Source organism: Oncorhynchus mykiss, chromosome 11, assembly GCF_013265735.2.
Source record: "Oncorhynchus mykiss isolate Arlee chromosome 11, USDA_OmykA_1.1, whole genome shotgun sequence".
Lineage (NCBI taxonomy): Eukaryota > Metazoa > Chordata > Actinopteri > Salmoniformes > Salmonidae > Oncorhynchus > Oncorhynchus mykiss.
The window spans coordinates 14053598-14080167 of record NC_048575.1 but is presented as its reverse complement, the minus strand read 5'-3'; the positions used below and the strand labels follow the sequence as shown (position 1 = coordinate 14080167).

The 26570-nt window shown below is 42.3% G+C and overlaps 1 protein-coding gene across 2 annotated transcripts in view; it reads left to right on the top strand.

Moving 5' to 3' along the window:
- The window catches only part of LOC110535302 (receptor activity-modifying protein 3), a 34476-nt gene extending 18811 nt beyond the window's left edge, over positions 1-15665 (top strand). The window contains exons 2-5 of one of the 2 annotated variants that reach the window (XM_036934928.1): positions 5807-5850; positions 5997-6026; positions 6387-6549; positions 14292-15665. In XM_036934928.1, the coding sequence (XP_036790823.1) occupies positions 6008-6026; positions 6387-6549; positions 14292-14547 (438 nt within the window). In that variant the 5' untranslated portion in view covers positions 5807-5850; positions 5997-6007 and the 3' untranslated portion in view covers positions 14548-15665. The remainder of the gene's footprint in view (positions 1-5806; positions 5851-5996; positions 6027-6386; positions 6550-14291) is intronic. The other variant, XM_021620214.2, reaches the window with a different exon arrangement.
- The last annotated feature ends 10905 nt before the right edge of the window (positions 15666-26570 follow it).

The window sequence follows — 26570 nt, the reverse complement described above, 5'->3', positions numbered from 1 at the left end:
ACTTGGCAGTGCCAGCACCAGCGCCAAACAACAGACACTGCATGGTGTCGGACTGGGGATTTCACGCTGCGCCATATCGACTTGCCTCCCTCTCTGTCTCTCTGTGCTGTGCTGTGGTAGAAAGCAGCATTTCTCAAACCTCTCCTCAGGGATTCCCGCCACATGTATTTGATCTATTCCCAGAGCTAGTGTAGAGGATGGCTAAGGGAAACGCTGTGTCTTCCTGAGTCCTACAAGTACCATCTCCCCACAACCAGAAGGTGCTTCTGGAGTATGTTGTCTGATGATGCAGAGGGTTGTGGATTTCCACTTTGTCACCTAATTAAACTTGTCAGCTAATCATCAAGCCCTTGTCTAGTTAAATCATGTGGGCTAGTTCAGGGTTACAACAGAATTGTGAAATATCTGGGGCTCCCCAAGGAGAGGTTTGAGTAACACTGCACTAAAAGCTCAGAGAAAAGTTCCACCTTCTATCCTGTCCTATCCTGTCCAATGGTGCCCTGCAGTGTTTGTTTGTTCCTTGTTCTCTGTTTAAACTCGTCCGTTTTTGTTGCTTTGCTTTTAGTAGTTTAATAATGTTTCATGTTGCATCGGATTACCGATTAGGCGACGGTAGAGCGACATGAAGTGCGTACAGAGGATTATTCTCCTACTTGGATTCCCTTTGCTGGTACCTGAAACAGGATGCGAATCTATGAGAAAGTCGGCGGCACCACACATCCGCTACAGCAGAAACTCTTACAATGTAATAACTCACACTGGGGAGAACAGATCAAAGGGGACATACCTGCAGAGATCGTGAGACAAAACAACCTGGGTGAAGGACTATTAAGTAGGAAGAGGGGCAGGAAAGGCGAGGTGCGGCAGAGGTTGAGAAGGAAAAAAACAAAGATTCCGCTTCCAACTATCCTGCTCTCCAATGTCCAATCGCTTAAGGGGAAAATTGACGAATTGTGGGCAAACTCACAGTATCTATATGAATACAGGGAGGCCTGTGTGATGGCCTTTTCTGAAACTTGGCTGTCGGAGGCGGTGCCAGACTCTGAAGTCAACCCTAACGTATTCACCTTCACTCGTATGGACAGAGACAGTGAAGCTATTGGTAAGGAGCACGGAGGCAGAGTCTGTGTTCTGATAAATGATAGATGGTGTAAAACTACGATTGTCAGGAAAACACTGCACTCCTGATGCAGAGCTACTATAAGCGTCACTACGCCCCTTCTACCTCCCCGTGAACCATGCTTTTTCTGACAGTTGTTTATATCCATCCAAGAGCAAACAGTGTCAATGCAGCTGACATCATTTTTAACCTCACTCAATTCTTAACCTCACTCAAGAGCTTGATGTGATTTTCCCCGATGCGCCCAAATTCATCATGGAGGATTTCAATGACTGTACTCTTAAGCGCAATTTGAGGACTTACAGTATGTGACTTGTCTAACAAGGAAAACATAAGATCATTGACTTGTGTTACGGCTCGGTCCCCAAAGCGTATTCATCCTTGGCCAGACCTCCACTGGCTGGATCAGATCATAATACTAGTCTTCTACAATCAACTTATAGACAGTTAATCAAAAGGGAGAAGGTGGTGGAAAACCAAATACAGGTGTGGGACAATGACAGTATTGATCAATTGCAGGGATGCTTTGATTGTACCACCTGGAGTGTATTTGAAGAATCATCAGCTGACTTGAACGAGTTGACTAATGTAATACCTGGCTATATTGAATTCTGTGTTGATTTGGCGATCTCCAAAAAAAACATGTAAGATATTTCCTAACAATAAACCATGGGTGATCAAAGAATTGAAAGTGGTGCTTAACAAGAAGAAACAAGTGTTTGCCTCCGGGAATCCACTCGAAATAAAAGAGGTACAGAGAGAGGTGAAGAAATAGATAAAAAAGTTCAGATTCCAGTAAAAGGACAAGGTGCAACAGATAATATTACAGGGAGACTCAGTCAGCCTGATAGAGCATTAAGAATATGTCAAACTCCCCATTCAAAAAGGAGGCAATGTATTGATCCCTGCCTTGATGAGAGGGTGTGCCTCTCTACAGCCAATGAACTAAACAAGTTCTTCACCCGCTTTGAAACAGGGGTCGCCCCCGCTGCCCTGGCTCATCTGGAAGAGGATGTCATGGCAACCAAGAGCGCGCGTGTCATCGATGAGGAAGCTGTACAACGAGTGTTCAAAAGCAAAGGAGCACGAAAGAGCCCGGGGCCTGATAACAGAAGTGGTCGTGTCTTCCAACACTGTTCCACTCAAGACACTGTCTTCTGCTCTCTCTTTCAGCGGTCCCCGGTGCATCGGAAATTCCATCTTCATGGAATAAATCTGCTGTTGTACCTGTCCCAAAAACCTCTCATCCATCTGCATCAAATGATTACAGACCTGTCGCTCTGACCTCTCTTAAATCTCTTGAAAAGATCATCAAGACATACAGTTGAAGTCGGAAGTTTACATACACCTTAGCCAAATACATTTAAACTCAGTTTTTCACAATTCCTGACATTTAATCCTAGTAAAAATTCCTGCCTTAGGTCAGTTAGGATCAGCACTTTATTTTAAGAATGTGAAATATCAGAATAATAGTAGAGAGAATGACTTGTTTCAGCTTTTATTTATTCCATCACATTCCCAGTGGGTCAGAAGTGTGCATACATTCAATTAGTATTTGGTAGCATTGCCTTTAAAATGTTTAACTTGGGTCAAATGTTTTGGGTAGCCTTCCACAAGCTTCCCACAATAAGTTGGGTGAATTTTGGCACATTCCTCCTGACAGAGCTGGTGTAACTGAGTCAGGTTTGTAGGCCTCCTTGCTCGCACATGCTTTTTCAGTTCTGCCCACATATTTTCTATAGGATTAAGGTCAGGGCTTTGTGATGGCTACTCCAATACCTTGACTTTGTTGTCCTTAAGCCATTTTGCCACAACTTTGGAAGTATGCTTGGGGACATTGTCCATTTGGAAGACCCATTTGCGAACAAGCTTTAACTTCCTGACTCATGTCTTGAGATGTTGCTTCAATATATCCACATAATTTTCCTGCCATATATTTTGTGAAGTGCACCAGTCCCTCCTGCAGCAAAGCACCCACACAACATGATGCTGCCACTCCCGTCCTTCACGGTTGGGATGGTGTTCTTTGGCTTGCAAGCCTCCCCATTTTTCCTCCAAACATAACAATGGTCATTATGGCCAAAGAGTTCTATTTTTGTTTCATCAGACCAGAGGACATTTCTCCAAAAAGTATGATCTTTGTCCCCATGTGCAGTTGCAAACCGTAGTATGGATTTTTTTTGTGGCAATTTTGGAGCAGTGGCTTCTTCCTTGCTGAGCGGCCTTTCAGGTTATGTCGATATAGGACTCGTTTTACTGTGGATATAGATACTCTTGTACCCGTTTCCTCCAGCATCTTCACAAGGTCCTTTGCTGTTGTTCTGGGATTGATTTGCACTTTTCGCACCAAAGTACGTTAATCTCTAGGAGACAGAACGCATCTCCTTCCTGAGCGGTATGACGGCTGTTTGGTCCCATGGTGTTTATACTTGCGTACTATTGTTTGTATCGATGAACGTGGTACCTTCAGGCATTTGAAAATTGCTCCCAAGGATGAACCAGACTTGCGGAGGTCTACAATTTATTTTCTGAGGTCTTGGCTGATTTCCTTTGATTTCCCACAATGTCAAGCAAAGAGCCACTGAGTTTGAAGGTGGGCCTTGAAATACATCCACAGGTACACCTCCAATTGACTCAAATGATGTCAATTAGCCTATCGGAAGCTTCTAAAGCCATGACATCATTTTCTGGAATTTTCCAAGCTGTTTATCGGCACAGTCAACTTAGTGTATGTAAACTTCTGACCCACTGGAATTGTGATACAGTGAATTATAAGTGAAATAATCTGTTTGTAAACAGTTGTTGGAAAAATTACTTGTGTCATGTACAAAGTAGATGTTCTAACTGACTTGCCAAAACTATAGTTTGTTAACAAGAAATTTGTGGAGAGGTTGAAACAAGCTTTAATGACTCCAACTTAAGTGTATGTAAACTTCCGACTTAAACTGTATTTAGATTTGTGTAACAATTTGTTGGTTACTATACAGTGCCTTGCGAAAGTATTCGGCCCCCTTGAACTTTGCGACCTTTTGCCACATTTCAGGCTTCAAACATAAAGATATAAAACTGTATTTTTTTGTGAAGAATCAACAACAAGTGGGACACAATCATGAAGTGGAACGACATTTATTGGATATTTCAAACTTTTTTAACAAATCAAAAACTGAAAAATTGGGCGTGCAAAATTATTCAGCCCCCTTAAGTTAATACTTTGTAGCGCCACCTTTTGCTGCGATTACAGCTGTAAGTCGCTTGGGGTATGTCTATCAGTTTTGCACATCGAGAGACAGTTTTCAGTTCTTTCCACAGATTCTCGATTGGATTCAGGTCTGGACTTTGACTTGGCCATTCTAACACCTGGATATGTTTATTTTTGAACCATTCCATTGTAGATTTTGCTTTATGTTTGGATCATTGTCTTGTTGGAAGACAAATCTCAGGTCCCAGTCTCAGGTCTTTTGCAGACTCCATCAGGTTTTCTTCCAGAATGGTCCTGTATTTGGCTCCATCCATCTTCCCATCAATTTTAACCATCTTCCCTGTCCCTGCTGAAGAAAAGCAGGCCCAAACCATGGTGCATCTCTGATCCGTCTTCTCCTTGTATGAGCTGAAAGTTTAGAGGGACGGCCAGGTCTTGGTAGATTTGCAGTGGTCTGATACTCCTTCCATTTCAATATTATCGCTTGCACAGTGCTCCTTGGGATGTTTAAAGCTTGGGAAATCTTTTTGTATCCAAATCCGGCTCTAAAACTTCTTCACAACAGTATCCCGGACCTGCCTGGTGTGTTCCTTGTTCTTCATGATGCTCTCTGCGCTTTTAACGGACCTTTAAACTATCACAGTGCAGGTGCATTTATACGGAGACTTGATTACACACAGGTGGATTGTATTTATCATCATTAGTCATTTAGGTCAACATTGGATCATTCAGAGATCCTCACTGAACTTCTGGAGAGAGTTTGCTGCACTGAAAGTAAAGGGGCTGAATAATTTTGCACGCCCAATTTTTCAGTTTTTGATTTGTTAAAAAAGTTTGAAATATCCAATAAATGTCGTTCCACTTCATGATTGTGTCCCACTTGTTGTTGATTCTTCACAAAAAAATACAGTTTTATATCTTTATGTTTGAAGCCTGAAATGTGGCAAAATGTCGCAAAGTTCAAGGGGGGCGAATACTTTCGCAAGGCACTGTATGATTCAATATGGGCTATTTCATAGTTTTGATGTCTTCACTATTATTCTACAATGTCGAAAATAGTAAAAATAAAGAAAAACCCTTGAATGAGTAGGTGTGTGCAAACTTTGGACTGGTACTGTATATATAGTTAAGTTAAGAGTTTTTCACAATACTGAGCCGAAACCAAGCAGAGCAAACCAAACTGCACTGAGCTGTCCTTGGTTACGCATCCACGTTAGTTGCTGGAATCCTGCTGAAGAGGACAATGTGAAAGTAAATATCTTTGCCAACACGGTTTGGTTCAGGTCGACACGATAATATGAAAAGAGTACTAGCTATTGACCTCTCCTCAGCTTCAACATTATAATAACCCAGTAGCAACAACATCTGACAGCTTGGCATTTGTACCAGAAAACTCCTTAATGACTGTTATTCTAATTATCATTTAGTCAGCCATGCTCAAACCACTGTTACATGAACTGAGGATTCATTTATTTTTTTGTTGCCAGGAAGTGTTTGGAATTGTACATTTAATGACCACCTGGTCAAAATGGTAAGTTTTATGTTAAAAGTTCCACATAGGTTTCAGTTGTGTTTTGTCAACAGCATTTAATGATGGTTCTAAATGTAATCAAGCTTCACTGAGACTTGTCATGACTAGTAACTCTGTTTCATGTTTCTGTGTGTTGTCTTTGACAGTGAACTCTTGGATGACAAGAGGATTGTCAGGTAAGGAAGTTTAGCTTACATCTCCTTCTGAAGACATGAAACACTGTGCAGCACAGCTTACAAATGCTCTACTTTTTACAATGTCATTTTTAACCTTGTGCCAAATAGTAATAGGCAAAATTGGTCAAATGTAAATTCCTTACTTCTGACTTACCCTGTGCCAGAAGTTATAGCCACTATTTGTAATAACAATAGATTCAGTTACAGTATGTTCATTAGGCTCCCATTAAGAAACACCCCATTTTCAGTTGTAGTACTTTTTCCTGTTGCTTTCCCTAATTAAGACAGCCCTAATACTACTGTGGAACATTAAAGGTGGTGTTTTTTTTCTTCTAATTTTGACCTTTTTATGTCTTGCAGCCACAGAGAATATCAATGTTGAGTCTATACCACGAAGGCCTAGTGTGGCTCTGTGCAACGAGACCCAGCTACTGTGGGAGATGGAGGTGTGTGGGGAGGAATTCAAGCGAAAGATGGACCACGTGGATCCCCAGAACTGGTGCAACTTAACACACTTCATCAGGTAAAAGCCCTTTCAGTCTTATCAGAACAAGCCAAAGAGTCCGTCTATCAATGCACTGCCCCAGTTCTTAAGGGCACACAGTATAACTGTTATATTAATCCATGTCAGAATGCAAAGGTAGGATTACTTCCAGCAAGCAAAGCCTGTGTAATCCCACTACACCAGTTGGTCAACGTTTAGCTTTTGGATGCAGTCTAAGATTTGGAACTTGAAGCCAAAATAAAACACATTTCCATTAAAATGATGAAATGCACTAACATTGTTGTACAACATTTTGGGGAAGTTCAGAACATAAATTGCTAAAAGTATTTTTTTAAATAGATTAAGACACACAGTAGGAGGAATCAAGGAATACTGTATTGCAGTGTAGGCAGTCTAGTAAAAAAATAAATAAAACGTGCCAATATTCTGAACCCACTATCTGGCTGTTTGTGTGTGAACAGGCGATTGGAATCCAGATGCCTGTTGGCACAGTAGATCCAGGGGGCCATTTGCCTGGCTGGACCTGCTCAGTGTTAATTCCCCCCTGGCCAATGAGCGGCACCTGCACCTGCTGGCTGACCCAGCATGGTTCTCTAACACCCTTCAACCGTTAACACACGCAAACACACATACACAGGCAAATCAACACTAGAAAAATGTCCCTCTGTAAATGTCAGTGTTGTGTAAATAATTGTGCTGGGGATTCAGAAGCCTGACATGGATTTTTCCCCTATTTGATTCGATTAAGCCTCAATAGAATTCAGCATGAATGACAGAGTGTAATAGGGATGAAACGGACATTTCTAAGAACCCTTCCCTCTTTCCCCTAGTGTCAGCAAAGCCTGCTCCCTTCCTAGAATGAATGTGTTCATGGACATTGTTCTTTAGCCCATCAAAACATTGCGAGTAGCTTTGTGGGCATCTCACACATGGTTTCTGGGGAAATTCACTTTCTCTATTACTTCTCCGTGGGGAGTCCCGATCGGGAGATCAACATTCCATGTTGTAGTCAGACAAAACATTTACAAATATTGGATCTAAGGAAAACATACATGTAAACCCCATCTTCCACAGACAGGGTTTCGACAGAAGTTGAACAATAAGGCATTTTGTAATAACCAGCCAATGAAAGTTCCAATCTGTTTATTTCAAAAGGGCACAAGCTTTATTTGATGCTAAGTTTACACTGTGCTTTATCTGTGAAGAATACAACATGATACACTTGAAGCTTTAGATAAGTAATTCTCGGAAGAATACACGTATATTGTACAATACCTCTTATAATATTGTCCAGTAGCTTTATATTGTCAAGACATTTCTCTCTCCGCAAACCAGCCATTACCATACATACCAGCTTTTTCACAAGGAGCATTTGAGAATGATGTTTACAGTATTTGTTAATGTGTTATTCATGAGATATGTATTCTCATGGACATCTCCAGGGAGCCTGTGGCACTCTGATGAAAGAGAGCGAGAGAAACACAGACATTGAAAAAGGGAGAAAGTGAAGGACCTTTATGTAAACCAACACACTATCAAGTTAGGGGTTAAGGTTAGGTTTAGGGTTAAAGTTAGGGTTAGCTAACATGCTAGCTAAGGAGGTAAAGGGTTAGGGTTAAAGTTAGGGTTAGCTAACATGCTAGCTAAGGAGGTAAAGGGTTAAGGTTAGGGTTAGGGGAAGGGTTAGCTAACATGCTAAGTAGCTAAAAAGTAGGAAGTAGTTGCAAAGTTGTTAATTAGCTAAAATGCTAAAGTCATCAGTGATGAGATTCGAACATGCAATATTTGGGTTGCTAGATGTTATATGCCCATCCATCTATTAATCTTCGTCCACCAACCTCCCTCGTATTGTTTCTGTCTTAAGTAACCTACTGTCTTTATCTGTGATTAAAATTCACTGAAAACAAAAAATATATATTTTTTTGTGTGCCTTTCATGAATTTCCAATAAGATATGTGTCTATTTCACAATAATCTGTGATTCTGGATTGATGTAAACAGTGGTCCTCGTTTATGTTCCGTGCAGTAGTGGTGCGTGGGTAAAACGTTTATTTTTTATATAAATCACCGGTGAAGCCAAGCCAAGCCCCCCCCCCCAAAAAAAGAGACATATTACAACCTATGTGTTGTAATATTTGCGTCGTTTGCTCTATAACCTGTTAATTAATATGCCTTGCAACCTCGATATGTAGGCCTAAGGCTGAGACAATAAGAAGACACAGTGGTAGAATAACTTAAACCTCACCTTTGTTTCATTACAAAACCGGAGAGCAACCTGTCGGTGAAGTCCACAAAGCATATTGCATATAACAGTTACATGACCTACAGCATGGTCAAGCAAGTTAATGTTTCCGCCATTGTCGGACTACTAAACAACTATTGATTTAGAACCATGGAGACTTACCGCAAGTCTCAAAGAAAACAGGAGCTGCCTCCACTATTCCAGCACCATCTCAACATCACCTATGCTCAGTCTAATACGGTGAAAACTAAAAGATAAATATTTTTTAATTGTCCAATCAACGTAAACTAAATATGTTGTGGCTGTCCATGGTTGTGATTTCTGTGAGCGTGCGTGTGCATTCATGCAAGTAGAAAAAACATGTTGACTTACGCTACTTGTAGAGAAATCCAATGCCATCCTCTCATGTTGACGAAACGGACTATGACTGTCATACAGTACACGCTTTTATTTTTTGTTGTCCTAGGCTACCTGGCTAAAATGCTTGCTTGCTAGCCTAACTTGCTTTCATGGGCAACAATGAGCGAGCTAGTTAGCGTTAGCCTTCTACATCTAGCTAAATTTGAACTTCCTTCCTCTCAGGCCAGGGGCACAATGTATGAATTCATGGTTGGATCAGAATCACCGTTAATCATTGGCCAATACTGAGAATTAAGTAAAACCACAAGTCCAAATCCCTATCTCCATCCATGGGTAATTTAGGAAAGGGCCCATTTTAGCTAGCTAGTCACCGGAGGACAACAACACAATGAGAGGCAACAATTTCAGTTGTTTCTGTCAATGACTTTTGGCTCTCGATGTGATTGAAGCCAATTCCCCTGACACTGTTTTTTGGTGCGACAGGACCATTCACAGTTGAGCTCAATGCTAATTGGCTATTATTTTATACTTTTTATCAAGTGAGGCCAAATTCTCACTGGTTTCCATTGCATTCAATGCTACAGGTGGCAACAATGTTATACTCTTTTTGACCAGACAGCATCAGATATATGGCCTACACATACAGAGACAGAGGGGAGCTGTTTCGCTCGCTTGGATGCTTTCTCCGGTGAGATACATTCAGCATCTTGCAAATTGAAGGGGAAGCTTGGCATCCCTTGGCATCCATGACTAAACGCCAGTGCTTCCGCCCTGAGAGAAACAAAGCATGTGGCCATGTCAGTGAGGGAACTCTCTAAAATGTATGGCCAGTTATATTGATTCAAATGAGCAAATTTGAACCACGGGTACACATTCAAGCAAATGGGACAGCTGAGCAGGCTAGGGACAACTGCAGAACACCCACAGAGACTGAATGCCATTGCCAGGTACGGTGCCATCCCCTCCTAATGAATATTAACACAGGGACATTATCATCAGCAGGCCTGGTCTGTCTTCCAACTAACAGATGCTCCAAGGTCATCAATGCATGTTAGAGTGGCCTTAAATGGCATCCTGGCAGCCATTTGCAAACACAATGAGAATTTACTGTCTGTGTGATTTAGTAAAACATTTAATGAAGTCAGTACAGAACCAGTCAGAGAGGACAGATGGGGAGAGGAAATAAATTAAATGTATCACTTGAAGAGAACAGTTTCCCCCCCATGCCCCAGGTTGATCTCCTGGGATAAAACATTGGCCTAAACAACCATAATCCAAAACAATCTTGCAATAATCCATCTAAAATGTGAGTGATAAAGTCTGTCCTGTCCTCCATCAAGTATCCCTCTCTAAACATGTAGTTTAAAAAAAAATTAAGGGCAAATGCAGACTATGATAAATCTTTCAGCAGCACAGATTATTCTGACAACCTGATTGACTCTACACAATCAGACAATTATGTTTGGTTATGTATTTTACAAGCTGGACTCAACACTTCATAACAGGGTCTCATTTGAAACACTTTATCAAGGCTTTCTACAGAAGAACATGCATAAAGACGTCATCGATTTCTGAAGCATCTTTCTAGACCTTATAAAGAGGATATTATATGGCTTCAGCAAAGAATATCTTCACTTGCAGGTGTTTGTACACATGCATATGCACTCTCATTCAAATAATCACATACAAGAACACACACACATACATGTAATAGTGCCAGACATACACACAAACATATCAAGTAGGCATTGCTGTTATGATTTCAGTTGTCCATGATGTCCTTTGTTTTAAATGTGTTATTATATATATTTTTTAATTGCATTGTTGTTTGCTGTTTTCTTCTGTCTTTTCCTTTTTTCTCTTTAGTTAATTCTCTTGGTTGTTGGTGCATTGGGGGGGTTCTTGGGGGTGGGGAATGGAATTAATTGTATTTTTTATTTTCTTTTCTTTGGGGGGAGATTGTGGGAGGGATCTCGAATGGTTGAGGGACAGCTATTGGGGAACTGTGAGGGGATCTTGGAGGGTTCTGGTTTCACAAGATTGTGATCATGAAAAAGGAAACTATGATATATATTTTATATCACTATCATGCACACGCACCCTCAAACATAAGGATGGCTCTGTTGCGGAAACTGATACATGTTTGATAGTGTCTTGATGCTGTATTGTTTGTCCTTCATGTTCTAATACATTAATGTTACCCCTTCCTTGTGTTTTTTGTAATAAATTATTTAAAAAATTATTTTAAAAATAATATTTTCACTTTCCAATATTTTTTACTTACCCTGTATCAGGGATCAAGGTAAGACCCAGATGCAGACTGTCGAAGTAACAATGTTTATTATAGCAACGGGGCAGTCAACAACAGGTCAAGGCAGGCAACAATAGGTCAAGGCAGGCAACAACAGGTCAAGGCAGGCTACAACAGGTCAAGGCAGGCTACAACAGGTCAAGGCAGGCAACAACAGTCAAGGCAGGCAGGGGTCAATAATCCAGAGTAAATGGGCAAAGATACAGGATGGCAGGCAGGGTCAGGTCAGGCAGAAGTCAGTAATTCAGAGGTGGGGTAAAGGTACAGGACGGCAGGCGCACTCAGAGTCAGGCAGAGTAGTCGGGCATGCGACCTCAGAGACAGGACAGGCAAGGGTCAAAACCAGGGGGGCGAGAAATGCGAGACTGGGAAAAAGTGGGAGCTGATAAAAACGCTGGTTGACTTGACAAACAAGATGAACTGGCAACGGTCAAACAGAGAACACAGGTATAAATACACAGGGGATAAATGGGGAAGATGGGCGACACCTGGAGGGGGGTGGAGACAATCATAAGGACAGGTGAAACAGATCACAGTGTGACACCCTGAAAGTATTCTATGTGGCCAGGGGAGACTGTGCTCCATATCTTCAAAATATAACTTTGCGCTGTGCTTCTCTGATCATGCACTTCCTAGCTTATAGTCTATAGGCTATGGATCATTTGATTGAGGCCACACTAAATAGCCTATAGGTACACTTGATATTACGCGCTCAGCTGAGAATTAGAGATGGGGGCGGCATCAGGTACACATTGATATATAGCCAAATAAGCAACAAATTCTGAGAAATATAGAAATGTAATCAATTACAAATCGCATGACCCTCCCCTGCAATAGACTGAAATTGAAAAAGCATGAGACTTCCTCATTTTCCTCCAGGTAACCATCCTGTACATTTCGATCCATTCCTTAATGAGTTGCCTCTTGAATGCTCCTTGTGGATGGAAAAACGACATTCTTTCAAAATGTGACCCTTGTCGGGCTCCCGAGTGGCGCAGCAGTCTAAGGCACTGCATCTCAGTGCTAGAGGCTTCACTACAGACCCTGGTTCAATTCCAGGCTGTATCACAACCGGCCGTGATTGGGAGTACCATAGGGCGGTGCACAATTGACCCAGCGTCGTCCGGGTTAGAGTTTGGCCGGGGTAGGCTGTCATTGTAAATAAGAATTTGTGACTTGTCTACTTAAATAAAAGGTACAATAAATACAAATACAATTGTTACGAAAGAGTCAATATCAGCTTTTATAAGAATTCATTGGTTTTTCTAATGATAGGTAAGATTTTGCCGGTTTTAAATGATAAAAGACAACACAGCACACAGCCTCAAATTCTTGGTAAACATAAATCCTAATTTGACATATTCCATCACTTTTCAGTCTGTGGTCAATGTGTTTTACCATAGTTTTTTTTACAATAATATCCAAGCCAAAAAGCTATTCCAGAGTTACCATGCAACCAATCCATTGACTTTACAGCAGCCTCCCTTATCTCGGCAATCAGGTAGCTTATGTCCATATGGAGACACAATTTATACGCTTGATCGAGGCTCATTCGATTTGCAGCACTTAGGTGGAGGTCGTCTGAAAGCAATGACGGGGATTGGCTGACGTCAAACCACACCGCTAGCGTGAAAGGCATTGGAGGGGAAACCGAAGATAAATATAGAACTAACCACTTGTCTTGACTAGTTTCATCGAACAGGGGCTGATATGATCTGTTTTGCTAGGTGAGCATCATGGTTGGGACCCCATGTCACCTAGATGGCTATTATCTCGGCTCAAATCACCCATTTAGCTCCTAAACCTGTACTATACCAAGCCTTGAAAGTGCAGCTCATTTGTGTCATGTTTATGTTCGAATGGGTTGCTTTTAGTGCACTTTGTAAGACACACAGAAATGGACCCTAATGATGCAGCCTGGGTACAACTAGTAGCTAATGAAGTAAACAATGAGGAGGACACACATCTGGCCACAGGGTCTGTGTCATTAGTTTCCTAGGCATATGGCTACTCCATAATTTTCCACAGTGAAATAAACACATTTGTCCCATTTAAAAACAAACAAAGTTACAAGGGCTTTATAACATATTCTTAAAGGCTTCATAAGCACTACAAAGATTCTTCACAAATCATCTATTGGCTTGTGTCATACTCTATAACGGAGGACATACTTATGGGTATATGACGTAGTGGACTATGTCTCATGTATCTAAGTAGTGCTTATGAAGGCTTTATGAATGCTCTATATGTTGTTCATTTAAAGTGGGACCAGTCTATTTGTCTGTTGACCAGATTGATGTAATGATCACGTGAGACCACAAACCAGTCTCCGATAGAGTATTATGAAACAAGATGCAGGACTTTAGCGTCTATCTATAGAGAGAACTTTTTTTGCAGAGTAAGAATTTGAGGGATAAACCCTCCCTATTTCTCAGTTGAAACACATCCTACCTAAGTAGCTGAGCATATCGTAACAGCTATACTGCTAAATAGACCTCTTAACTCTTCTTATCCCCTGAAATGGAGAATACATTTTGAGATACAGAGAACATGATTTTCAGTCTAATCCATGACCCCAGATTCCCCTCACCCTGCCTTCTGATTGGCTAATCACTTTGTGTTCCTCTGCCCTATGATCGACTAAACAGTTTGTGTTCCTTAGCCCTTTGGACCAGGGATTGGCCAACCACCCTCCTGGAGAGCTACTAGGAGGGCAAGCTTTTGTTCCAGCCCTGCCTTAACACACCTGAATCTACTGATCAGCTGCTCATAGGCTGTTAGAGCAAGGCTGGAAAGCCTGTATTCCCATTTTGTTTTAACCCTTTGTGTTCCTCTGCTCTCTCTGTAGTGAGTACCACCTTTTCTCGCTGTGCACGGAGACCAACGCCGGGCGCATCAACTGCTACTGGCCCAACCCACTGGTGGAGAGCTACATCATCCGGATCCACAAGCACTTCTTCTCCAACTGCACCCTGGAGAGGGTGATCCTGGTGGACCCACCGGACGACACACTCACCATCCTCATCCTCATTCCTGTCTTCCTCACCCTGGCCATGATCGCGCTGGTGGTGTGGTGCAGCAAGCGCAGCGACATCCTGGCTTAGGATCTTGGTTGGTTTGGTTCCCATGTGACTGTCCAGCATGTCCAGAGACCCATAAACGTCTTTATTGAGCCCTAGATGAGGAATTGGGTTAGGGAACCTACAGAGGGAACTTTTGTTTGTTCATTGTGTCATTTCAGGATTATGGTGGATTGAAGGGATTAAAGAAGCCACTTAACACCTTTGAAGGAGATGCATCCAAACTCAATTTTTCGAGCTCGGGACTGTCCAAGGCCTTTTGATAGATATACTGTACCCAAGGACCCAAGACACATACGAGACATTTAGGATTGTTGATCCTTTGTATGAAATGGGACTGAGGCCCAGGGACTGCTTAAATATGATAATTTATAAGACATGGTTAAACTTTTAAATATATTCTCATGAAGATGTCTACTCAATAGGACAATATGGACAAGCTGAGACCTGAATATGTACAGTACTTTTCTGTACCAGTGCCGTCTACTGTATGGAAACTACATTTTGGTCCCGTATTGCCGCCATGCTTTCTGTACAGTACTGTTTCTTCCTCACCTGTTATGTGTTGTCACTATCGGGTCAAGCTGCACAGATGGCTAAAATTAAAAAACAAAAAAGGGATTTTTACCCTATCCCTGATTTTATTTTGCCCAAAACTTAACCACATCCCTAACCCAAAGCTTAAATTCAGACAACAAAAAAAAGTATATTTTCATGTTCATACATGTTCGTGATATACGGAAATTGAGTGTGAACTTGGCCATCGAGTGTGAACAAGCCCTATATGTGTACCTTATAATAGAGCAGTTGTTCTCTTGCAGTGTTTGTGGGGCGCCAGCGAGCACACACTGAATCTACCTTCATTATTTCTCGTCTCTAGTTTGTCGTGGCAGTACCGCAGAAGTTATCACTGAATGCACTGCTTAGTTGGTGTAACATCAGCAGGAATTCTGCTCACGCTAATTTGTATTTAATTCTGCTGTTTAATCATTCCGGTGAGGTAGGAACGTAAATCACTGTCAAGATTAGGATCTCATTTTGAGAATTTCATTTTGCCAGAAGTAAACTTTTGGTATTGAGGAGCTATTGGATTGTTTACTGTACTGCTATTTAATGTTTTAATTAAATGACTTAGAATAGGACCCTGCTTTGGTTATTAATCAACATGTCCATGGTGAAATGTTCTGCCTCTTTCTTTCCAAACAATTCCTACTTCACCAAATTGCATTCATCTTTGAGATGTAGTACATGTCTTTACCGGTTCGAAGCAAAACTCCTATGCAACTCTGAAAATGTATTAGAAAGGTTTCTAGCGGTCATAAAAATAATATTGTTTTGACATTTCAAGTGTAAACACGATCAATTACGCTTAAAACTACACTTTACAGTGCCGTCAAAGTATTCAGACACCTTGACTTTTTCCACATTTTGTTTGTTCCCCCTCAATCTACACACAATCCCCATAATGACAAAGCAAAAACAGGTTTAGATTATTTCCCCCCCCAAAAAAACAAGACTTATTACATTTACATACGTATTCAGACCCTTAGTACTTTGATGAAGCACCTTTGGCAGCGATTACAGCGTCAAGTGATGCAGTTCCTTAGACTGCTGTGCCACTTGGGAGCCCAAAGCTATTTTCAGGTCTCCCCAGAGACGTTAGATCGGGTTCAAGTCCAGGCTCTGGCTTTGCCACTCAAGGACATTCAGAAACTTGTCGCTAAGCCACTCCTGCATTGTCTTGGCTGTGTGCTTAGGGTCGTTGTCCTGTTGGAAGGTGAACATTCACCCCAGTCTGAGGTCCTGAGAGCTCTGAGCTGGTTTTCATGAAGGATCTCTGTACTTTGCTCTGTTCATCTTTGCCTCAATCCTGAATAGTCTCCCAGTCCCTGCTGCTGAAAAACATCCCCAGAGCATGGTGGTGGCAGGTTTCCTCCACATGTGACATTTGCCATTGAGGCCAAAGAGTTCAATCTTGGTTTCATCAGACCAGAGAACCTTGTTTCTCATGGTCGGAGAGTCCTTAGGTGCCTTTTGGCAAACTCCAAGCGGGCTGTCATGTGCCTTTTACTGAGGAGTGGCTTTTGTCCAGCAACTACCATAAAGGCCAGATTGGTGGCGTGCTGCAGAGATTGTTGTCCTTCTGGAAGGTTCTCCCATCTCCACCGAGGAACTCTAGAGCTCTGTCAGAGTGACCATCAGGTTCTTGGTCACCTCCCTGACCAAGGCCATTCTCCCCCTATTGCTCAGTTTAGGAAGAGTCTTGGTGATTCCAAATTTCTTCCATTTAAGAATGATAGTGGCCACTGTGTTCTTGGGGACCTTCAATCCTGCAGAAATTGTTTGATGCCCTTCTCCAGATCTGTACCTCAACACAATCCCTTCTCCGAGCACTACAAACAATTCCTTTGACCTCATTACTTGGTTTTTGCTCTGGTATCCACTGTGGGATCTTACAGGTGTGTGCCTTTCAAAATCATGTCCAATCAATTGAATTTACCACAGGTGGACTCCAATCAAGTTTTAGAAACTCAATGATGATCAATGGAAACAGGATGCACCTTTTTTTTTTTTTTACTAAATTCACAAAACGTAAAATAAAAAAACACTTGCTTTGTCATTATGCGTTAGTGTGTAGATGGCTGAGGAACTTTTATTATTTAATCCATCATAAGATGCCACCTTTCCAACAAGTCAGTTTGTCAAATTCATCCCCTGCTAGAGCCAGTAAGTGCCGTAAGTGCTGTTGTGAAGTGAAAACGTCTAGGAGCAACAACGGCTCAGCTTTGAAGTGGCAGGCCACACAAGCTCACAGAACGAGAACGCCGAGTGCTGAAGCACGTAAAAAGCATCTCTCCTCGGTTGCAACACTCAATACCCAGTTCCAAACCATCTCTGGAAGCAACGTCAGTACAAGAACTGTTTGTCGGGAGCTTAATGAAATGGGCTGCCATGGCTGAGTAGCCGCACACAAGCCTAAAATCACCATGTGCAATGCCAAGCATCGGCTTGAGTGGTGTAAAGCTCGCCGCCATTGGACTCTGGAGCAGTGGAAACATGTTCTCTGGAGTGATGAATCACGCTTCACCATCTGGCAGTCCGACAGGCAAATCCGGATGCCAGGAGAACGCTACCTGCCCCAATGCATAGTGCCAACCGTAAAGATTGGAGGAGGAATAATGCCCCTTAGGCCCCTTAGTTCGAGTGAAGGGAAATCTTAACGCTACAGCGTACAATGACATTCTAGACCACTGGTTCCTGTCACGAACCAGCCAGTAACAAAAGGGAGACAACGTGGAGATAAAGAATAACTAAATATATTTATTAACTAAGGTAACCTATATTCAAATCAACAATAGTGTGACTGCATGGAGAGAGTCTCCCAATGAATGTGGAAGAGGTCTATTTATCCTGGGACATACCCGGGCGCAGGTGTTTCCCATGTCGCTGACGACCCTCCCGGCTCCGCCCACCAGCATCCTAATAAGGAAACAAAAGCAAAGAGAATACGGCAGAAAGAGTGGGAGGGTCGTCACCCCTCCCCCATAAAACCAGGGACCAACAAGGACCCCGGAACAACGTACTGGCCTCTGCGCCCCAAATTTACACAGCCTCTGCGCCCCAAATTGACGAGGGTTTACGTGTTCACACTTCCACTTGCCCCAGCCAACCTCCTTCTCCCCAGACCTCAGCAACCTTTGCGCACAGGAAGCAACATTTAAGAGGAAAGAAGAAAACAAGACCAGGAGGGAACAGACAGGAGAGATAGAACCTGACAATACCAAACAATGGTCAGTCACGTAAACATTCAGGAACAGGGCACACAAGAGACCACGTCAGCTACAAGCTCCAATGAAAATAACATCTCAGGTTCCTTCCTACTCATTACATTTTCTCATTAAATTTTTGGCAACATCAACATAATTTACTAATTTCAATCATAATGTTCAACAACTGTTCTTCAGAACATAATTCTTAATTGCTCTGGAAAGTGTACAAGCTCATCTACATTAGACGCCATAGTCAGAAGTAAATACAAAAAAAGAATCTTGCTCAACCCCTCTGCTGAGAACACCAGACCACAACCAGAGAAATGACAATCACACAGGGCACCACAGAAGAGATAAGGAGCTTCCCCAAAACCTACAGAAACTCAACCCTAGTCTTCGTGCAGATTTGCGGTGGGTAATTACGCACTGTAGCTCGCTGGCAAGGAAATAAACCACCCAGCACGCTGGCAGATTCCCCCAAGCCACGGATGTGCCCCGAGACAATTGCTCAATCCACAGACACCACACAAACAACAATGCCCAACATATTCCAAAGTGAAACACGTTGCTAAGCCTAACAGGGGAAAAAGGCTATAGCTCCAGATAGCAAGTTTCACTGCCCTACCCAAATCTCCCACTGAGGTACACAGCCGATTGTACCCACCTCAGACCGATGTCCCAACAGTGAGTAGAGCAAGAGTTTCCAGGCTGGGCATGGGCCTGGAAACTAACCAATGTACTCTCCCCAACTATCCACCGCAGTGGCAAGTTTACCAAACAAACAAAGGCAACCAATACTGGGCCTACCAAACTCAAACTAACAAAAGATGCAAAGCACCTACAGAATTTAACATTAACTCCACGTTTTCTCCCAAACACAACACACATACTAGTAAGCCCAACAACACTAGTATTATATTTATTAACTACGGTACCCTATATACAAATAAACAATAGTTTGTCTGCATGGAGAGAGTCTCCCAATGAATGTGGAAGAGAAGAGGTCTATTTATCCTGGGACACACCCGGGCCCAGGTGTTTCCCATGTCGCTGACGACCCTCCCGGCTCCGCCCTCCGGCATCCTAATAGGGAAACAAGAGCAAAGAGAGAGAATACGGCAGTCAGAGTGGGAGGGTCGTCACATTCCCAAACTTTTTTTAGTCCCGTACCCCTTCAAACACCAGGGCATCACACTCTCAAATGTTGTTTTTTGCCATCATTGCATGCCTACCACACACTACACGATACATTTATTCAACATAAGAATGAGTGTGAGTTTTTTGGGAAGTGACAAAGAGCTCTCATAGGACCAGGGCACAAATAATAATCTAATGATAATAATCAACAATTTTGCTCTTTATTTAGCCATCTTACATATGAAACCTTATTTGTTCATCAAAAATTGTGAATAACTCACCACAGGGTAATGAGAAGGGTTTGCTTGAAAAGATGCACATAATTCATTGTTTTGTTGTATTGGAGATAGTCTCAGTCTTATATAAATTTTCCATACACAGTCTGTGCCTGTATTTAGTTTTCATGCTAGTGAAGGCTGAGAATCCAATCTCACATAGGTATGTGGTTTAAAAGGCCATCTTAACAGTGTGATTTGCCAAGGCAGGAGCGCAGCACTATCCAGAAATCTGTCAGTGGCTTCTGATTTTTAATTTTTTATTCACAGAACCGCTTGATGCAATTTTGATGAGGCTCTCTTGTTCAGATATCGGACTGGAAGCAGGGCATGAAAGGTATAACGTAACGAATCTAGTTGTTTGTGTCGTCCATTTCGGGAAAGTACCTGCTTAATTGCGCACCCAACTCACTCAGGTACTTCACTATTTCACATTTGACATTGTCCGTAAGCTTGAGTTCATTTACACACAAAAAAAAAAATCATACAGTGATGGATGTGTTGTCCTTGTTAATGCAGACAGAGAGGTGTTCCAACTTCTTAATCATAGCCTCAATTTTGTACTGCACATTGAATATAGTTGCAGAGTCTCTGTAATCCTAGATTCAGATCATTCAAGCGACAAAATACATCACCCAGACAGGCCAGTCGTGTGAGAAACTCGTCATCATGAAAGCGGTCAGACATGAAAATGATGGTCAGTAAAGAAAACTTTAAGCTCGTCTCTCAATTTTAAAAAATGTGTCAATACTTTGCCCCTTGATAACCAGTGTATTGCTGTATGTTGTAAAAACGTTACATGGTCACTGCCCATATCATTGCATAATGCAGAAAATACACAAGATTTCAGGGGCCCTGCTTTCTAAGTTAACCATTTTCACTGTAGTGTCCAAAACGTATTTCAAGCTGTCAGGCATTCCCTTGGCAGATGCTGCAGTGTACCTAAGTGGCGTCGGGAGCAACTGCTTGCATGTGCGTTACCACTCCACTATGTTTCCTTGTCATGGCTTTTGCGCTATCAGTACAGATACCAACGCATCTTGACCACCAAAGTCCATTTAATGTCACAAAGCTGTCCAGTACTTAAAAAAAATATCCTCTCCTGTTGTCCTGGTTTCCAGTGATTTGCAGAGGAGGATGTCTTCCTTAATTGACTCCCCATAAACATAAGACATATACCAGGAGCTGTGCCAGGCCCGCCATGTCTGTTGACTCATCCAGCTGTAACACATAGAATTCACTGGCTTTTATGCGAAACTGTAATTGTTTAAAATAATCTCCTGCCATGTCACTGATGCGTCGTGAAACAGTGTTGTTTGATGAAGACATTGTCTGTATAGTTTTTTGTCCTTTTCCCCCCAGCATTGTTCCAGCAATATCCGCGGCAGCAGGAAGAATTAAGTCCTCCACAATAGTATGGGGTTTGCCTGTCCTAGCCACTCGGTAGCTCACCATATAAGACGCTTCTAGCCCCTTCTTATTAATGGAATCTGTTGCTTTTATACTCTTAATTCTCGCTCAAAACGCTCCAGTGGCTTATTTTTCAAATTGGCATGTTTGCCCAAGAGTGAAGGTTTCATCGAGTTGTGATATAGTACTATGGCACATATAACACACTACTTCCAATATAAGTGAACCCAAATCAATGTAGTTCTCATCATATTTACACCTCTTCCATGGTCCAACATCCCTGTCTGTTGTTCGGTGTTTTCCCAGGTAAGGGGGCAGTAGCTCTTCAGCTGCATCAGATTCACAGCTGTCAGTGTCCATGCTAGCTGGGCTAACAACAAATGTAGAATTACTGATGTTAGCATTGGATGTGCTCCCTGAAGCAGGACAACTTGTGTCGTCGGCAGGTGCAGTACTGCTGGTAGTAGCAGCACTACCAGTACATGTTCTATTTTAAGAACTATTGCAAGACAGTTAAGAACAAATTCTTATTTACAATGACCCCAGCCAAACACAGCCAGACGATGCTGGGGCCAATTATGCACAGCCCTATGGGACTCTGAATCACGGCGGGATGTGAAGCAGCCTGGATTCGAACCAGGAACTGCAGTGACACCTCTTGCACTGAGAGGTGCCTCAGACCCCTGTGCCACTCGGGAGCCCAGTTAAGCTGATGTGTGTCTCTATGGACACGTGCCTTACTTTTTTAACCATTTATCAATTTTCAAGCAAATGGAATGAGCAGCAGCTACGTTTGGCTACATATGGACCGTTAGTGGAATTCCAGCGAGAGAGTAACTGTTAATGTGATTGAATGTTAATTATTTGACTAGGCTACCTCTATTTGATATTGTGTTGTAATTTCGCTGAACACAAGATGGTTTCATTTAATTTTTGGCAGTGAAATGAGGCTACTCAGGTGAGAAAAAAAATGTCACCAAAATGTATAGCCCCGTTGGAAAATCTAAATGGACTGGCATTGCGCGTACCCCTGACCTCAACCCCATAGAAAACCTTGGGGATGAATTGGAATGCCGCCTGCGAGCCAGGCCAAATCGCCCAACATCAGTGTCTGACCTCAGTAATGCTCTTGTGGCTGAATGGAAGCAAGTCCCTGCAGCAATGTTCCAACATCTAGTGGAAAGCCTTCCCATAAGAGTGGAGGCTGTTATAGCAGCAAAGGGGGGACCAAGACCCATGATTTTGGAATAAGATGTTCAACAAACAGGTGTCCACATACTTTTAGTTATGCAGTGTATGTTGTTCTGAAAATGAGGTTAATTTCAAGGTAAAACTCAACATTGTTGATTGACACAGTCACCATATGGGCATTGATACTAACTAGGCCTTATGAATGAGTTCATATTCCTCTGTGCAAATCAGTAAAGACAAAACAGAGTCACTTTTGAAAATTGGGAGCATTTGCCATTATTATGAAATGAAAACAAACGTATGAAAAGACAAGAGAATTGATGTTGACAATGCGACTCTGCTCTGATCATCAGGATGGCAAACGGAGTGATATACAGCGAGAAGTGATTATTGTTAGTATTGTTTTCGGGTATAAACAAAGAAGAGCAAGACAACGGCCGTTATTTACACTACAAGAAACATCTCGGCATTGTATTAAGGGTTTAAAACACAAACAAAAAGACAATAGTTCATTCTGAGAAGCCGTCTTGCATTATGCCCTCAAGGATGACTTCCCAGTGCCTCCGCAGCACAAAAGTTGGACTGCAGGAAGGATATAAAATTGTTTCCCAGAGTAGGCAAAGAATTAAAGGAAATGGGCTGGCTATGATTTTAACCAAAAGAGGTACAGGAACTACAAAGAGTGCCATACTTCCCCATACATGCATTGTTATGACTGGGTCTGCCAACGGCACTGTTCAGCTCAGAGAGTTTAACGGTCTCCAGCAACACCCCCCCCCCCCACACACACACTCCACCCCCCAATCCTTGTTTATAATGTGTAGAATATGAATTACTAAATGTTACGGTCATGATTCACGGAAATGTCAAGTGTGTTCCATGAGAGAGAAAAAAGGGGAGAGAGAGAGAAAGAGAGAGAAATAGAGAGGGAAAGAGAGAGAGAGTGAACCAGAGGGAGGAAGAGAGCCCAAAAGCTGCCAACTGCAGGAAAATATGCATGCATGTGTGTGCGTGTGTGCTTAAGTTCCCTTTTCTCACGGAGTCCCCATAACATTCAAAACTCCCTGAGTCCTCCAACAGACTCAGTCACAACAGTGAGGCCTTGCTTCTCGGTCTCTTTCTCTCCCTTCACCCGAACCACTGAGGCGCTCCCCTTTCCCACACTAACGTGCTCCAGTGCACATGACCTAAACAGGACATCCCCTCCCCTCACTCCTCTCTCAGCCGCTCACCCTCACCCATCCTTCTGCAGCCCCCCAGGAGGACTGTAGTATTTCATCTGTCACTGATAAGTTGGCTACAGATACTAACATGGCTTACAAAGCTCAAAATCATCCTCAGAGACATACTGGCCAGTCCACAGGAAGTCTCCAGAGCTCATTTCATAATGAAATTCATGAGCCGTTTTTTGGGGGGTTGGTTTGTTACCACAGCTTGCTCTGCTAGGCAGCTGGGCTTTTTTGGGGATTTGGGGATTTTGCAATGACTTGCTTCATTTTGTGATTGTGTTCCTAATGGCATTGTGTAGTGATTGAAAAGTCCTGAAGTTTGAGTTGCAGAGCTTTTCCTCCTTCTGGGTGATTTATACACACACGCACACACTCACGTGATTGTGGGAGTATTTACATAATTTATTGAGTGTGAAATCCTCCCAATGATTTATGCAATTAATTTCAACAGTACTGGATTGTAGTCTCTGGATTGCTTTCATCATTATCAAGCTTTACATGAAATTTGCCCTCATGCCATGCAATTACTTTAATTTCATATACCTACATAGATCTCAGAAAACAATGACTCAACTGCATATAAAATGACGACAACTGTAGATAAGGTGATGATTAAATTGGGTAGTGAGAGAAAAACTGACCGAATATCATGAGTTACTAGTATAGTTTAGTTATTTCATGAAGCTGCATGGAATATTGTATGTGGACGACTTGTGACCAACTGTGGTGTCCATTTGTATTTTCGGTGTTTCAATCCAAGTAGCCCATAAAAGGGGCGAGATTCAAATTAGCATTTTCTAAAAGCAGAATGTCCTCGAGCACTAATGTTACCATCCTGTTTACCCAGCCTGTCCCACATTTCTGCATGTGAGTTCACACTGACGCTAAGCCCACGTTGATTTTTACAAGCATGGACACAGAGAAAACAGCTTTCCTTAACAGATCACAATGCAGATTTGATATTTGGTGTTGTGGTAAAAGATGCAGTAGCTTGTATGCACTGAGATCTGTGAAAGATTAATGTAGTCAGGTGTTATTGCAAAATGTGTGACTCAACCCACTCAAGTGACGCACCCTTCCTAGGGACGGCATGAAAGAGCACCAGTAAGCCAGTGAATCAGCCCCTGTAATAGGGTTAGCGGCAGAGAATCCCAGTGGAGAGAGGGGAACCGGCCAGGCAGAGACAGCAAGGGCGGTTCGTTGCTCCAGAGCCTTTCCGTTCACCTTCACACCCCTGGGCCAGACTACACACAATCATATGACCCACTGAAGAGATGAGTCTTCAGTAAAGACTTAAAGGTTGAGACCGAATCTGCGTCTCTCACATGGGTAGGCAGACCATATCATAAAAATGGAGCTCTATAGGAGAAAGCCCTGCCTCCAGCTGTTGTCTAGGGACAATTAGGAGGCCTGCGTCTTGTGATCGTAGCGTGCGTGTAGCTATGTACGGCAGGACCAAATCGTAAAGATAGGTAGGAGCAAGCCCATGTAATGCTTTGCAGGTTAGCAGTACAACCTTGATATCAGCCCTTGCCTTAACAGGAAGCCAGTGTTGGGAGGCTAGCACTGGAGTAATATGATCACATTTTTTGGTTCTAGTCAGGATTCTAGCAGCCGTATTTAGCACTAACGGAAGTTTATTTAGTGCTTTATCCGGGTAGCCGGAAAGTAGAGCATTGCAGTAATCTAACCTAGAAGTAACAAAAGCATGGATTCATTTTTCTGCATCATTTTTGGACAGAAAGTTTCTGATTTTTGCAATGTTACGTAGATGGAAAAAAGCTGTCCTTGATACAGTCGTGATATGTTCGTCAAAAGAGAGATCAGGGTCCATAGTAACGCCGAGATCCTTCAGTTTTATTTGTGATGACTGTGCAACCATCAAGATTAATTGTCAGATTCAACAGAAGATCTTTGTTTCTTGGGACCTAGAACAAGCATCTCTGTTTTGTCCGAGTTTAAAAGTAGGAAGTTTGCAGCCATCCACTTCCTTATGTCTGAAACACGGGCTTCTAGCGAGGGCAATTTTGGGGCTTCACCATGTTTCATTGAAGTGTACAGCTGTGTGTCGTCCGCATAGCAGTGAAAGTTAACATTATGTTTTCGAATGACATCCCCAAGAGGTAAAATATATAGTGAAAACAATAGTGGTCCTAAACCAGGACCTTGAGGAACACCGACATGTACAGTTGATTTGTCAGAGCACAAACCATTCAGAGACAAACTGATATCTGTCCGACAGATAAGATCTAAACCAGGCCAGAACTTGTCCGTGTAGACCAATTTGGGTTTCCAATCTCTCCAAAAGAATGTGGTGATCGATGGTATCAAAAGCAGCACTAAGGTCTAGGAGCACGAGGACAGATGCAGAGCCTCGGTCTGACGCCATTTAAAGGTCATTTACCACCTTCACAAGTGTAGTCTCAGTGCTATGATGGGGTCTAAAACCATACTGAAGCATTTCGTATACATTGTTTGTCTTCAGGAAGGCAGTGAGTTGCTGCGCAACAGCTTTTTCTACAATGTTTGAGAGGAATGGAAGATTCGATATAGGCTGATAGTTTTTTTATATTTTCTCTGTCAAGGTTTGTTTTTTTCAAGGGAGACTTTATTACTGCCACTTTTAGTGAGTTTGGTACACATCCGGTGGATAGAGAGACGTTTATTGTTCAACATAGGTGGGCCAAGCACAGGAAGCTGCTCTTTCAGTAGTTTAGTTGGAATAGGGTCCAGTATGCAGCTTTAAGGTTTAAAGGCCATGATTATTTTCATCATTGTGTCAAGAGATATTGTACTAAAACACTTGAGTGTCTCTCTTGATCCTAGGTCCTGGCATAGTTGTGCAGACTCAGGACAACTGAGCTTTGGAGGAATACGTAGATTTAAAGAGGAGTCCGTAATTTGCTTTCTAATGATCATGATCTTTTCCTCACAGAAGTTCATGAATTTATTACTGCTGAAGTGAAAGCCATCCTCACTTGGGGAATACTGCTTTTTAGTTAGCTTTGCAACAGTATCAAAAATAAATTTTGGAT